The 16,466-nt window shown below is 49.7% G+C and overlaps 1 protein-coding gene across 1 annotated transcript in view; it reads left to right on the top strand.

The window, feature by feature from the left end:
* Positions 1 to 16,241, top strand: part of HS3ST4 (heparan sulfate-glucosamine 3-sulfotransferase 4) — a 389,739-nt gene extending 373,498 nt beyond the window's left edge. The window contains exon 2 of the mRNA XM_042971107.1: positions 14,255 to 16,241. Within this exon, the coding sequence (XP_042827041.1) occupies positions 14,255 to 14,891 (637 nt within the window). The 3' untranslated portion in view covers positions 14,892 to 16,241. The remainder of the gene's footprint in view (positions 1 to 14,254) is intronic.
* Positions 16,242 to 16,466: the final 225 nt, after the last annotated feature.

The following is a 16,466-nucleotide window of genomic DNA, read 5'->3' as shown; positions in this document are numbered from 1 at the left end:
CCAATAGATAGATAGATAGATAGATAGATATAAAGACAGAGGGAGAGAGAGAGAGCTGTTATAGGAATTGGTTTATGGGATTATTAAGGCCAAAAAAAAAATCCCATGATCTACAAACTGAAGGACAAGAAAAGCTAGTGGTGTCGTTCAGTTCAAGTCCAAACCACTGAGAACCAGAGGAACTGGTATTCTAAGTGTCAGAAACAGGTGCGTTGATGTCTGAGGGCAGAAGACAGACACAGTGAGCAAATCTGCCCTTCCTCTGCCTTTGTGTTCTATTCAGACCCTCGATAGACTGGATGATGCTCACCTGAATTGGTGAGGGCAGATCTTTGCTCAGTCTACCAATGTCAGTGCTAATCTCGCCCAGAAATAGACACACCCAGAAGTAATGTTTCACCATCTATCTGGGCATCTCTTCGCCCAGTCAAGTTGATACATAAAATTAACCAAGCATCGCATGTATCCAACTGTCTGTCCATCTGTTTATTCATGGGGCAACATCAATCCAATTCCAGCCCAGCCCTGTCCTCTGAGTTTGCAGAGATGGACAAGACGGGTTGCTGTCTTTCAAGGAATTTGGTTTAGGGATATGTTTCTAAATCCTGGTGACTCATTACAGTGCCCTGGAGAGCGTTTAGAAGATAACCAATGGCCAGGCACCATCACAGACCAGTTGAATCAGAATCCCCAGTTGTGGGTCCCAAGGAATTCTGTGCCTCCGGAGTTGAGGTCACTGGTGTGTGACCTCACGGCATCGATCCCTTTGATGCGGAATCGCAGATGGAGAAATTGTTGAAGATGCTGTGCGCGAGCCCCACAACCACAAACCAGGCGGCGAGTTCAATCAGCTTGTTTCTTCTCCAGAGAATGGAGCCTCCGGGGAGGTGGTTGACTTTGAGGAGGGGACAGGCTGAGCCCCGCGCTGAATTCCAGTCCCTGTTCTTCATTCTTATGTCTTTCCCTGACCTGCAGCGTGATTCTGGAACTGACTGTCAGTTCAAACTCCGGTAAACAGGAGTCTACCTTTCCAGAAGCTGGAGGTGGGTGACTCCATATTTCACGTGCATTTCCTGGTTAAGGTCTTGCCATGTCTAACTGGTTCTGAGTTGGCATCAGCATCATCAGTGGGCCAGCCTGAGCCTTTCCTACCTTGTCACCAGCTGGTGGCCAAGAGATGGAGACCTGCCTAGCACCAGATTCAACCTTTTTCCCCTCCTTTGTCCTGCCCTGGCCTCTTTGGGTGCATGAAATGAGCGTATATGTGAGTGAAAATGTGAATGTAGGCATTCATTTCCAAGAGGGCCGTTCATGTATTCATTGTTTATTAAGCACCTATGATGCACCATGCTCTATTATAGATAGATCTAAAACTTGATGAATAAGACACAGTTCTGCCATCATGAGGCTTAATTCCAGGTGGGGAGGCGTCAGCCATCATGTGGACCAATCAGTAAATTAGATGTCATAAAGTGAAATAAAGAAAAGGCAGGACAATGAGGTACAAAGTGACTTGGGAAGGGCATTATTTTTGGCAGAAAGATCAGGGGAAGCCTGGCTGGCAGGTAACTTTTAAGGGGTGTATAGATTATCACAAACATCACAGCTGATGGACCAGATCAACACTATCTAATAGAACGTTATGACCGTGGGATATACTGTATATGTTCCTCCAACACAGTAGCCATTGGCCATTCGTAGCTCTTGAACACTGAGGACGTGCACCTTTAACTTTATTTTATTTTAATTAATTTACAGTGAAATAGCTACCACATGTGGCTAGTCGCTTCCGTATTGAACAGTGCAGAGCCAGACATTTAATATAAGACCTGAAAGGTGAGAAAAAGCCCGCTGTGCAAGGATCTGGGAAAACAGCATTGCAGGAAGAAGACAGAGCAAATGTAGAAGGGAAAAGATCTGAAGTCCTTAGGGGGACAGAGAGAGGTGACAGCCACTGCTGGGACCTTGGGGGAATGGGATTGAGTTTAGGAACATTTCGTATAGAGCCTTAGGGACCATAAAGAAGGGGTTAGAGTTTTTTAATATAACGAGAGATAGGGGTGCCTGGGGGGCTCCGTCAATTGAGCATCCGCCTCTTGATTTCAGCTCAGGTCGTGATGCCAGGGTCATGGGATCGAGCCCCACATCAGGCTCCATACTGACTTGGAATTCTCTCTCTCTTTCCTTTTGCTCCTCCCCTGCTCACATGCACACGCACTCTCTGTCTTGCCCCTCTCTCTTTGTCAAAAAAAATATACATATATTTTTCAATATATTTTCAATATATTGAAAGTATTTCAGCAGAGGAACAATGTGACAATAATATAATAATTATAGCCAAAGTTTACATCGATTTTATTAAGCGGGCCTTCTTTCCCCTCCTTTCTTCCATCATCCAGAAAATGCTTATTGAGATCTCTGCGATTCTAGGCACTGTGTGAGAGGCAGGGGAGGCAGCCATACACAGAGGCGCCCGGTCGCCTTTCTTCTTTGGAGCTTGCTTTCTTCTGGAGGACGGACAGACTGCACGCAGGAAAATAAACACATGAACAGGATCATTTCAGATAAGAAAAAGCCCTGTGAGGTGGACAGAGGAGGCTGGCGTGAAGGAGAGCAGTTTTAGACGGTGCCTGGGGAAGGAAGGGGATCGTGCTCGAGGACTCACTTCTAGGAGGAGCAGAGTGTGTGTGTGTGTGTGTGTGTGTGTGTGTGTGTGTATGAGTGAGTGTGCGTATGAGTGTGTATATGTGTGTATGAGTGTGCATACGTGTATGAGTGTGTATGAGTGTGCGTATGTGTATGAGTGTGTATGAGTGTATGTATGCGTATGAGTGTGTGTGTGTATGTGTATGAGTGAGTGTGTGTATGAGTGTGTGTGTATGTGTGTGCATACGTGTGTGAGTGTGTATGAGTGTATGTGCGTATGTGTATGAGTGTATGTATGTGTATGAGTGTGTGTGTGACAGAATCAGAAAGACACCCTGCAGGGGACCGGTGTGTGTGGACGTCTGATAACGTAAGAACCCTCCATCCTGATAGCACAGCGTGTGCGTGTTTGTGTATATCTCTCTAGGTGTGTGCCGATCTTCTTTCCCATCTATCTGTCATTTCTCCATCTGCTACATGATCAGATTGATTGGTTTCAAAATCTGTTTCGTATTTCGTGCGCCCCAAGCTGTGAAAGTCGGATCTAAATACAGGCACTGTAGGAAGCACTCATTAATTTATGATTGTACTTAACATCACCGAAGCTGGAGATCTTGATTTGGGGATGCAGATCTCTCAAGGGCAACTCGGAAGGCGCTGACCGGGGCGCTTTGTAGGAGAAGCCGTCGGTCCCACCATCCTGGCCGGGGAGCTTCATCTTGATTCCTAATCATCTCCCAAAGGCCACACCCCCAGAACCATCACACTGGGTGTTAGGATTTCGCATATGAATTGGGGTGGGGGGGCACACTGAGGTTTTCCTAAGTCCTTTAGAGTCAAGGTGGAGTAGAGTAGAGTAAACCAGGCTCCCGGGGGGCCACAGCCTGGGGGACCTTACCTCCTGGGCAGGAAACACCAGGCTCAGGAGGCACGGCCACAAACGGTCAATCAGGGTGATGATGGGGCCTCCACCAAGGGGTCACGTGAGTGTCTGGAGAAGCCGGTGAAATGAAGGGGGGGGGAGGGGTTGGTCCGAGGCGAAAAGCGAGATTGGAATGAAAACCCAGCAGATCGGGTGTCACCTTCACAAAGAACAGGGTCTTTGTCCCTCTGACGCTGAGGGTTGCGGAGGCCCACACAGTTAAGAGGCTTAGATATGCATACGAGTGAGAGAGAAACCTTGGGCAGGAGCAGGCGGGGCTTGGATCAGCGTCAGGATGCAGGCGAGAAGGAAGGAGGCTGGCGGCGTCCCGAGGGCAGGGATGCAGTGACACACAGCTGGGAGTACAGTGAGAGGTGGAGACACTTGGAACCCAGCCTTCCCCTCTCCTCTCCTTTCACCGTCCGTGACCAGTGCAGACACACGGACGCCTCCGTAATCATCATCTCATCGTGGCCCCTGCCGGGCCCAGGGAAAGAAAATACAATGAAAGAGCTAATCGAGGTTGGGGTGTGAAGTTCTGCGGTGGGGTCACTCTTGAAATGTGTCTGAATAAAGTATCAGAGAAGAACGATCCGGGGGCAGGCGAAGTGTGTTCCGTAATCTCATCGATTCAGAGTCAAGGGGGTGTCTTGTCTTAGAACCTCTGGGGTGAGACTGTCCAATAACCAGAGAGAGAGAGTTGGAGGGACGGCTGTGGGCGAAGGGCGCTGGTGGACGCTGAGGTTATAGGCAGGCAATGGTTTAGACTTTGGAACCATGCTTCTCAACCTGTGGGCTTGAGAATTATTACAAAGGACTTCCATGTCCCTGTAATACCACACGTGGTGTAGAAAATAAATCAGTAAAAATCTCAGACACACACACACACACACACACACACACGGGGCAACCTTTCTAAAAAGCAGGTTGACTCACGAACTCATTTTATTTTTTTTTTATTTTTTTTTAACATTTATGTATTTTTTGAGAGAGTGTGAGCAGGGGACGGGCAAAGAGAGAGAGAGAGAGACACAGAATCTGAAGCAGGCTCCAGGCTCTGAGCTGTCAGCACAGAGCCTGACCTGGGGCTCGAACTCACGAACCGCGAGATCCTGACCTGAGCCAAAGTCTGACGCTTAACCGACTGAGCCACCCAGGCGCCCCCCATCACGAACTCACTTTAAAGGACTGTTGAAGCATAGTTGTTTTCTGTGCATATGTGTTTTCTGAATCAAACCATGTGAACAAGGTGGTGGTCCGTTGATGCTAAAGACGGGCAGTGGCACAGGAAACGTCAGCGACAGCAGGGAGAGAGAAAAGCAATGCCTATAAGTGGCGTACAATGAGGCCCCGCCCCCAAAGTGGCCAAGTTCTGCCCAGCCATGAGGCATCCCAGATGCTTGGGCCACCTCAGGGTGGCAAGGAGAAGAAGGGTTCTAGTAACTAACTGGGATATATATGCCCAACCAAAGCCGTTTGGTGCTCTAAGAGTGCGTTGTATCTACACATGTTTGAGCGGTGGGTTTCCGTGACTCTGCGTTGGTGTTTACGTAGGGGTGCATATATTAGACGACCTGCGATGGTCCTACAGATCCAGAATTTGGACAGGGCTCTGGTCCCACACTCGCTCGACAAACCGATTTGTTTGCACCTACTATGCGCTACATTACATTGGCGGCAATAACAAGAAGGGACACGTACGGATGCTTGCTCTGTTCCAGGATGCTTGGTACCTTTGCTCGTCAACGGACAGGAGATGTTGTCTCCGTTCGATGCATGGCAGAAGTGGGGGTCAAAGACGTGAAATGAGTTGCTCAAAGGAAGTGTCGTTCAGAGACAGCCCCGAGGTTGAACGCGTGGCCGCACACCTTGGTCAGGAGGAACGTGCATTTAGCAAAGCTTCCGAAGGAGGCGACGGCAGACGCTGGAATTCACGCGACCCTCCCCCAGTGATTCCCAGCCTAAAACTCAACGGCCTTCTATGAATCCGCAGAGACAAGCACAGACCTCTGTAAACTATTTTATTTCAAAAAATACAAACTTCTTCAGGGCAAGATCTTGCTCTTGGGTTTTTTTCCCCCCCCAGTCTAACACAGTGCCAGGCACACGGTAGTTGACGAATGAATGAACACACGCCTGAACAGTTTTCTCTCTTTTTCTTTTTGGCTAAGATTTGTTTCAGCATAGTTTGTGATCTCGGCCGTCTCCTGTGAGGAAACGCTGAGTAAGGAATTGTATGTACTTCCAATACATAAACTATAGAATAATAAATTTATAATTACCTGGATAAGTCGGTTCTAAAACTTAGAGCTAGTGAAGGGAAACATACATAGGATAAGAATTTGGAAATCCGTTAAGGGCGTGTGAGTGAGGGCACGGAACCCGCTGTCATAGGCTCGCATTTCTTCACCCTGCAGGGGGCAGTTGGGACACCTAGACACGTAAATCTTCCTCTGGGCTCCAGAGAAGATGATGTGAGCCCTGAATCTGCCCCGCCAGTTTCTGTTCGAGTCCAGATCCGAGAACATGGACGTGAGGACCTTAATATTCCTCACGACCAGCTCCTCACTACTTAGGGAGTGATGACACCCTCGGATTCCTAAAAATTGTGGCTAACAATTGTGGAGCCCTCATTGTACTCATTTGGAAAAGCAACAGCTGCCTCTGAAAAGCTGTGCATCATTCTGCTGTAGAACTAGAAATGGCCTGAAAGCGGTCTTCCATTTTTCCATCTGTCTTTGTCTTGTAGAGTGTCCCTGGCCACAGAACGACTTAGTCTACCCAGGGTCAACTTCTGATCGTTTGGGATAAGTTCCACCCCCACGCGTTTCATGACACTTTGGCGGCCCTCAGGAGAGAGTACGGGGCATGATTCTCCCAAATAACTCTCCTCTGAGAGCGGGATGTGTTCTCATATTCCTTCGCTTCCATTCTCTGGTTGCCGGCATCCACTGATAACCTAGGCGTTCACCTTGTTCGTTTGTGACGATATCTTCAGAAACGTGTCCCCTGGGACCCTGGGCTGCTCCGCAGAGGGTGTCAGAGGTGGCTCTGTATAACGATCAGTAAAAGACTCCTGTTCACACTCATCTTACGGGTTTCAAGGCACGTTTCATTTGCATTAGAATACAAACCTTTCTTGAAACCCAAGGGCCGAGGGATATTTGGTGGCGGTGGTTGGGGGTGAGGGTGAGGGTAGTGATGAGTTCCCCGCCTTTTCTTCCAGATGAGTCTCCCAAGGCAAAAATCGAACACAGGGTGATTTCTCCATAGGTCACCGTAATCCAGAAATTATCGATATACATCCAGCTCCCTCTGTTCTGAGACCCGTAACCCCACTCCCAAGGCCCTCAAGCTTAGCAGATGGCCCTGCTCTCCTGTCATCGGGAACATCAAAGCGATTAGGAGGAAGTTCCTAAATATTGCCTGCCCTCATCCCACCCATGTCCCACCAAAGCTCAAGACCCTATCAGCTGTGGATGCCAGGGTCTCTCTGTGGCTATGGATGCCTAGTGGACCCTCATTTCTGCCATCCAGTGCCCTCCCCCAGGCTCTAGCTCCACTCTGGACCTTCTTCTCCTTATCATACTGAAGAGCAGTGAGGACCACAGGTTCCGCTGGGTTCCGAATTCCAACCCTGCCACACCGGTGAGCTGTGTGACCTTAGTCAAGGCGTGCAACTTCTCTGAGCCCCAGTTGATTCATTGAGAACCATTGGGAATGAGGGGTGTCTACCCTCTCAGCCTACTTCGGTAGGACTCGTGCTCCTCCCGCCTCCATGACGTGTGTCTGACATAGACCATTATAAACCTTCCCAGACCTGCCTGGCACAAACTTTAAAACAAAAATGCCTGAGACCTGGGTTTGCTATTTTCTCCCACCATGTGTCATTTACTTTTTTAATGTGTATTTATTTATTTTGAGAGAGAGAGAGAGAGAGAGAGAGAGAGAGAGAGAATCCCAAGCAGGCTCCACACCACAGAGCCCGACACAGGGCTCGAACTCCCGAACGGTGAGATCATGACCTGAGCTGAAACCCAGAGTCAGACACTCAACCGACTGAGCCACCCAGGCACCCCAGCCATGTGCCATTTAAAACTGCAATGCTTGGGGCACTTGGGTGGCTCAGTCGGTTAAGCATCCGACTTCGGTTCACGTCATGATCTCGCGGTTCATGAGTTCGAGCCCCGCGTCGGGCTCTGTGCTGGCAGCTCGGAGCCTGGAGCCCACTTCAGATTCTGTGTCTCCCTCTCTCTCTGCCCCTCCCCCACTCCTTCTCTCCCTCTCTCTCTCTCTCTCTCTCTCTGTCTCTTCTTCTCTCTCAAAAATAACTAAAACATAAAAAATTAACAAATAAATAAAACTGCAATGCTTTCCTCATTTCCCCGCTCCCCCTGGTCACTTAAATTCCTTGTGCCTCTTCAAAGCCCGGTTCCTTCTTGCCTTTCACCTCCTCCTCCTTCCTTTCTTCTTATCTTTATTTCTCCTCTCCCTTCTAAGCTCCATCCTCTTCTGCGGCTTCTCTTCTGCTTCCATCCCCTCCCCCCTTCTACCCACACCTTCCCGCAAGGGCATGTGGGAATGCAAGCCAGACTCGACAGCAAAGGAGACGTCTGTCTGTCCACCGCGGAGATGTCCATCTGAACCACCGACCAAAAATGGGATAGTCAGACCTTTTCCTCAAAGAACTTACAGTCCTTTGAAGGCAGGTACCACGCATGCTTGAGCATCAGTTTATGCTCAACACCTGGTACGCGACAAGCACCAATTAATACTTGATGGGGTTAATGAGAGGATTCGTCTGCACATAGCCCTTTCATCGTGCTGGTCCAAAGCGAAAAACCCCTTCCTAAATTTATTCAGCAAGTTAGTTGTTAAATCTCAGCTGTAACTCAAGATCCCTGCTTTCTCGGCTTCCATTTGGCTGATGGTCGTATGGCCCCAGGGTATGCTGCTTTTCTTAGGGCTCTATATAAGAAATGTCCTTTTCAAATGCTTTGAATTTCCGCCTTCAGAGATTCCAAGATTCCTGAAAATTTTTTTAATATTTTTTTAACGTTTTATTTTTATTTTTGAGAGAGACAGAGCTGGAGTCGGGGAGGAGCAGAGAGAGAGAGAGAGACACAGAATTCGAAGCAGGCTCCAGGCTCTGAGCTGTCAGCCCAGAGCCCGACCGAAGGCTCGAACCTCACAAGCCATGAGATCGTGACCTGAGCCGAAGTCGGACGCCCGGCCGACTGAGCCACCTAGGTGCCTCTTGAATTTTGGGTTTAAAAAGCCCAGTAGGGGTGCCTGGGTGGCTCAGTCGGTAAAACATCTGACTCCTGATTTCGGCTCAGGTCACGATCTCATGGTCATGGGATCGAACCCCACGTCAAACTCCGTGCTGAAAGCCAGAGCCTGCTTGGGATTCTCTCTCTGTCTCTCTCTGTCTCTGTCTCTGTCTCTCTCTCTCTCTCTCTCTCTCTCTGTCTCTCCAAATAAGTAAGTGGAACATTTTTGAAAAGCACAACGAACTTTCCAACAGAACTGGGCAAGGCAGGTCCTGCCTGTATGTCCTTGGACAGGGTTCATTGTCACCCTGGCTCTCAACTGCCACATCTGTATAAACGGGCTCCGTGAAGCCCATGGTATCTGTGAGCCGTGGCCAGGAGAACGTGTGCAATTGCCTTGTGCGGGGCTTGGCAAGCAGCAGGTGCTCGACTGACTTTCTAAGTGAATTCTTTTCCTCGACACGGGGGAAATGGCCCTACCTCATGCCCTTGCTCTCACCACCGTTCTCTTGGGTTACAGTTCATCAGGAGGGCTCAGAAAATATTGCTAATTTATGCACCATTTGTTCCACCGGAAAATGCATTTGGGGAAATGTGAGCTGCCCACGTACCTCCAAATCAGGCAAGCCAAAGGCAAGCTGTGCCACTGACCCTTCCAGAGAGAATGGGCACTTTATATCTAACACGGGTGATTGCTTTCTCCCTCGGCGTTCATGATGGTATCCATTTGCTTCAATTGAGGAGGCCCCGGAGAGAGATATCACAAATTGAACGATGTAGCTTGATCTGGCAAGAATTTCTGGGGATTCTGGCCTGGGTTTGCCACAACTCCCAGTGGTAAGTCAGTGACAGTCCACCTTTACAACATGTGTAATGAGTGTCATTTTTACATTCAGCTCGGCCACCCCCTGGCGGAGTGACCTTGGGCCAGTCCCGCAACCTTGCTGAGCCTCTGAAGTTCCGTTAAGCATTGTCGGGCAGCAACAAAGAGCTTGGGCTGTGGTGCGAGACAGAGCTGGGGTTGACTTCCAAGGCCACTTCTTGTGACTTCGGGAGAGCTAATCAATTTCATTGGGCCTCAGTTTCCTGCCCTAAGGGTAGTATCTTCTTAAGAGAGGTGTTTAAACATTAACAGCTAATGTATTCAGGGCCTTCAATGTGTAAGGGACCCTTTTAGATATTGACTTATTAAATCCTCATAAAATCCCTCGGAGATGGATCTGAATAGTACGATGTCTGTTTCCCAGAGAGTGGATCGGAGACACAGCTATTTGGGTTAAGTAACTGGCCCGGGGTCACGCAGCTAATAAGTGGATCCAAACTCAGAAAGTCCGGAGTCTATGGTCTTAACCAACTAGGCTGGAGCGGCCAATGCCTGGAGGCGTTTCGAGGAGTGGGTCCGGCATCCGACGTTGAATTTGGAGCAGAAAGCACAGCACAGGGTGGGCACTCCGTGAATGGTGCGTGGTAATTCTTGTTAGCATCGTCTCCCGCGAGGCCCCCGGGCGCGTATCCTGTAGCAAAGCGCCACCACCCCGGCGTGGGAGGCGGGGAGGGTGAGCGCGCTGGGTGGTGGCTCATCAACATTTGGGGCTGTGAGAGCAGATGTGTGATCTTGCAGAACGATTCTCGCTTCAGGACTGTGTGTTGATGTTGATGTCGCGGCTGCTCTAAGCACCCCGGATACTGTTAACGAGCTGTTCCAAGCCCAGCTGCGGTGTTTTCTTACCAGATGGTCCACGCCGAAGTGCATGGTCTTTCAGACAGGGATGACACGGGTCTCACAGACGCCGAACCGCCACGCGTGGAAAACCTACTCAGGGGGGTCAGGCCCCCCAAACGGCGTCAATTCCCCTCACCCCCAAGGATCACGCTTTCATCCGGACGTCCTTCGTGTGTCCGTCCGGCAACCACAGAGAGCTAGGGGGGCGGCTACCATATGTGGCGGGAACTGTGTTAGATGCGAGGGACAAGAAGGGGAAAAAAACATCGCCCGCAGCTTTCAGGAACTGTGACTAGCCAGGAAGGGCCTGGGAACAGACCCTATTATGACAATATTCTAAGCTCTACGATGCAGGCAGCTATCAAGGACTCTAGGAATGAAAGGGGTTTCATGAATGAAGGAATGAATGAATGAACATAACTGATTCAGCATCAGTTCTGAAAAGGGGAGATGACTACTTCCCGGATGGGAAACAGCTGCTGTGTATCGTCTTACTGGCAAAAAATCCTGGGTAGCTCATACCACACAGCTGTATCATGGCTTCATGAGATGGTCTTACCATTGGGTGCCCAAATGCCAGGCGTCTCCCCAAACCACATGTTTTACTTCCTTTGTCACATGATCAAAGCCATTTAGGCTCCTCTGCCTTCTCCAGCACCCCTTCTCTCATTCCCCTTTGCACTGAGCACTGAGCCGAGCACACACTTACTCCCCTACACACACTGGCTTGGAAGAGGGGTGCCATTTCATTCCAGATGCTTCAGATGAGGACACGAGATCCACACACGTCTTGACAGACTGTAGCAATTAGCTGAAGTGCAGTAGATAAATTTGAAAGGGGCCCCATTAAAGGACAAACGCTGGGGTCTAAGAAGTGAATGGCAGAGGGCGAATGAGAAGGAAAACCTTGGCAACTGCTCCTGAGCTCACAGAAAAGGCCACAAAATCCATAGGCAACAAATCATGGAGGGATTAAACATCTGGATGGGGCCATGTTGAAAATACCTATCTTCAAGTATTTTTTTGCATTAATAATGATTTAATATTTTCATAGTATGACATGAGTTTCATACTAAGACAATGTCCCTCTGGGGGCACCTGGCTGGCTCAGTTGGTTGAGTGTCCAACCCTTGATCTCGGCTCAGGTCATGATCTCACGGTTTGTGGGTTGGAGCCTCACATCGCACTCTGTCCTAACAGCACAGAGTCTGCTTGGGGTTCTCTTTCTCCCTCTCTCTCTGCTTCCCTCTCTCTCTCTCTCTCTCTCTCTCATAAATAAATAAATAAGTTAAAATGAGAGAGAATATCTCTCTCCAGTTGAAATAAAAGTAGGACATCAACACGTTCCTTAAACTCAGGCCAAACTCATTGTAGCTCCCTCGTGGGTCACCAGCCTCCGGGTCAGGGATGTGTGGTTGATGATAACTGGCTTGAGTCAAACTAGCCTTTTTCCCTAGACCTGTTCTTGAGCTCAGTTGTTCAGCTTTGCCATGCGGTCAGATAGAAATGTTCTTTCCTTGTTTTTCTCTAATAATTGCCGTGTCAGTGGTCTTGTACCCCTGGTGTCAGTTATAACTTCGTGGCCTTCACCGGGCACTATTCTAAGAAGTGATTTACCCTTGTTACCTCATGGGATCTTCATTACCATCCTAGAAGGGAGGGACTCTTAATTAGCCCTGTTTTTTGAGGTGAGAAATTTGGGGTTCAATGTGGGTTAAATACACTTCCTGGAGGGCTTTGCAACTTCAGAGTTTTATCAACTTCACGGTGATGTGGGTGGTCGGAAACTCGGCAGTCCTGCACACTGGAGTCGCACACGTTTTGTGTTCCGTGCCCTGCACCCCCCGACCCCCGCCCCACCCCCCTCCCCGGCCTTATGAAACAGTTAAATGTGACGAGAGCCGAACAGGCACATGAAGACGTTCAGAATACCTTGGACAATATGTTAGTCCGGGACGAGCATGACTATGGCCAGGGCTGTTGGCTTTGATCCGGAAACTGCTGGCCGTCCAACCCTTGAGCGCTAACAACATCTGACTCTACGTGAATTTTCTCTACCAGGCAAGTTCCTCTTGCCTCCTCAAGGTGCTTGCCAAGAAAGCTCAAAACCCAGTAGCAATTAATTATTGACGGAGCATGTGAATTAGAGATAAAAGAAAAGTCGTTCTTTCTCTACACGCGCGATAGTAAATACATTTAATTATGGTAGGGGAAGCTAAGGGATCGTGGTCGGTATTAAGTTTTATTAGCTGAGACATTTAAAAGCATGTCCTCACAACAAAGAGGTCTTGTGTAATCCTAAATGTACCTCTTTGGTGCAGGGCTCAGAAGTGAATAGACTTAATGGAGTGGAGCACATTGTGGCAGATGGCCTGCTGTACCAACAGGTATAACAAGTTTATCATCAATTAACTTTGGTCTACATATGCCTATAGCAAATTGACTGTATAATAGGATCCTGAGCCTCTGTTATCATTGATAGGCCCGCCACCCTGGGATTGGGGGACAGAGAGCATCAAACTCCTCTGATGTCTTGAAGCTCTCACATGAGACAGGGCCACTCTGAAGGCGAACACGGAAGGAGGGGTGGGGTTCGGAGACACGACCTTGGGAAGGAAACCAAGAGACGTGGTGTGGGACCTGCCCCTGGCTCACTGGGCAAACCTCGGGAGCAAAGTTAAGAACTCCATTTGTGTGTCGTTTTATTCTGAACTCGAACTCCAGGTGAGCTTTTAGGGTTTTACAGAGGAAGGACAAGAGAGGGACGTGACTCACCTTGGGAAGGTCGCGAAGCCTGTCCGGTTCCCGGCCTCTGGGCTTCAGTTTCTTCCTTTCCCCCGCGACGCCTTTGGACTAGGTCAATTCTCGCCAAATGTTTTCCCGAAGGACCAGACAGTAAATGTGCTTGGCTTTGTGTGTCAGTAAGTCCCCGTTGCAAGTACTCAGCTCTGCCGTTGTAGCACAGAAGTGGCCCCAGACAGTACATCGGGGGGTGCGTGCGGCTGTGTTCCAGAGAAGCTTTATTTATGAGCATTGGAATTTGAATTTCATATAATTTTCAGGCCTCACAAAATGTTATTATTACTATGTTGGGTGTTTTCCAACCGTTGAGAGATGGAAAACCATTCCTCGCGGTGAGCCGTACAAAAACAAGGGGCAGGTGGTCGTTGACCAACCCTTGGGCTAGATCATCTTTGAGTTCTTGGTGCGCTCAGACCTTTTCCAGAAGCTGCTGTGACAATAATAAAATCCTTGACTTTTTAAGCTCTCGCACATGCCGGATTCTGTGCTAAATGCTTTACAAGCGTTATCTCCCTTAAGCCTTATACTACGGTGTGAAGTAAGTGCTGTCATTATCTCCCATTTCAGAGATTATGTAAAATGAATACACAGAGAAATTAAGAGTGTGTCCCAGTTGAACAGCACTGGGTAAGAGATAGGGCAGGAGATTTAAACCCAGGTATGTAAGGTCCCCAAGAGTGAATCCGGAAGCCTTGTGCTGCCTTTTCTGGTGATGCTGTGATCCGAGTGGAGAGTGGGCACAGAGTTAGAAAAGAATTCCTAGGGTTTGCCAGCGCGTTTTGTTTTGTAGTTCTCGATCGGCCTCTTGCTGGCAACACGTTTCGTGCAAAAAGTTAAAGTGTTTCTGGGTGGGAATGACCCTCTCTTTCCTTTCCCTTCCTCTTCCAGAAATGTGATGCCTAAGACTTTGGATGGGCAGGTGACCATGGAGAAGACGCCGAGTTACTTTGTGACGAATGAGGCTCCCAAGCGGATCCATGCCATGGCCAAGGACATCAAGCTCATTGTGGTGGTGAGAAACCCCGTGACCAGGGCCATCTCCGACTACACCCAGACACTGTCCAAGAAACCCGAGATCCCCACCTTCGAGGTACTGGCCTTCAAAAACCGGACCCTAGGGCTGATCGACGCCTCCTGGAGCGCCATTCGGATAGGGATCTACGCTCTGCACCTGGAAAACTGGCTCCAATACTTCCCCCTCTCCCAAATCCTCTTTGTCAGCGGTGAGCGACTCATAGTGGACCCTGCCGGGGAAATGGCCAAAGTACAGGATTTTCTAGGCCTCAAGCGTGTGGTGACTGAAAAGCATTTCTATTTCAACAAAACCAAGGGGTTCCCTTGTCTCAAGAAGCCAGAAGACAGCGGTGCCCCCAGATGCTTAGGCAAGAGCAAAGGTCGGACTCATCCCCGCATCGACCCAGATGTGATCCACAGACTGCAGAAATTCTACAGACCCTTCAACATGATGTTTTACCAAATGACTGGCCAAGATTTCCAGTGGGAACGGGAAGAGGGTGACAAATGAGGCTAAGGAAGCGGAGGGAAGGCTAGCGAATAGCTAAGGAGGCTCCTTACCTGAGTCCTGAATCGCCCCCCGGGGTCCACGGCCTCAGCCTCGCTGGAGTGCCAAGTCGATCCCCTCCTTTGTCCAGCCACGATCGCTTCCAACGCTGCAGGTTTAGGCGAAGGGGTGGATCCCATGGCATCCTCACAGAGGCACCGGGTTTGCCCGGGCGGCGGCGTCTGGTTGACCAGATGGCCGCCAGGAGCCACTGCTGATTCTTGTCTTCTGCTAATTAATGGAGTCTGAAGACAGGATAGATAGCTGTCAAGGTCAGAGACCGTGCCAGGAGCGTTTGGTTAAGTGATTAAAGAAAAGAAAGGAAGGTCTACTTTGGTCACTTGAGAAGCCTACGTCCTAGCCCTGGCACAGCCCTCTGCTGTATAAACCTTTGCTTTGGCACCTCTCCAGAGTGCTCCTTGTGGCTGAGTACTCCAGGACTCCCAGGGAGCCAGGTCCTTTCTCTGAGGCGTCTCTAACCTTCTCCTTAGAGGTCTCATCCCACAACCCTGTGACTTCCCCCTTCCCCACCTTATGAAGGCGGAGGCATGCACGTTCCTCACCAGAAAAATAAAAATAAAAAAGCTGACGCTCTTGGAAGGCTTCTTTCCAAGGGCCCTCTAGGAAGGGCTGGGTCTTTCTCTCTCCACGAGTGTCCCGCGGCTGTTCTCAGAGCAGCGTGATTGCCATTGAGTTCTGAGCCCTGGGGTTGAAACAGATAAGGGCTAGTTCTGGGGGTGAAAAAAGAAGGCCAGACTTTTCGGTGGGCGGTCTTCATCCGTGAAGACCCGTAGAACCGTGGTTTTAAGAAACGCTCTAAGAGCGGGCTCCATCCCTTAGGGTCCCCAGAGGGGCGAGGACCGGAGAGTGGGCATGTCTTCTGTTAGGAGTAATCCTGAGCAACGCAACGAACAGGGGACCGGTCACCACGCTTCTGTTCGCCCCACCATGTCCCGCCTCGCGGTCATCTGGTGCTTTATTTGCTCTCTGCAGAGATGGCACACGCTGGGGCTCCCTCTGTGGAGGGCCGTCAGATCCCGTCTGTGGACGTGGACGTGGGGGAGGACGAGGGCTGTCTGTGGACACCCCCCACCAAGGGCTGCTGAACGAAGCGTCCCTTCCCATTACTTTGATTCGATGGAAACGCAGCACTTGACGTCAAGTACTTGTTCACGGATCTCCCAAACCAGGACTGTTCTAGTAAATTTAAAAAGATGTATGAGTGGGGGGAGCTAAGTCTGTTCGGCCGATATCAAACTGTCATTTCTCCCGCTAAATGAAAACCGTGTTGTTATAAAGCTTAATGCAACCTGATTAATGGGCTCTCGGCTGCCGTGTTTGTATGGGTCACCTCCAACCCTGCCCCCCCCCGCCCCCCCGCCCCTCCCACTCTGGGACTGGCCCCTTCTCCGGGGTGGCCGGAAAGACCCAGATTTGACAATCTGCCAGGGGATTCTGTCTACAGGGCTGGATAATTCTGGAAACGGCACAAGGGAAGGGACTCTGGAAAGGAACCCGGCTTTCTCTAGCTTGACGGAT

The sequence above is a fragment of the Panthera tigris genome, chromosome E3 (genome assembly GCF_018350195.1).
Source record: "Panthera tigris isolate Pti1 chromosome E3, P.tigris_Pti1_mat1.1, whole genome shotgun sequence".
Taxonomy (NCBI): domain Eukaryota; kingdom Metazoa; phylum Chordata; class Mammalia; order Carnivora; family Felidae; genus Panthera; species Panthera tigris.
This window is presented reverse-complemented; position numbering and strand designations above follow the sequence as displayed.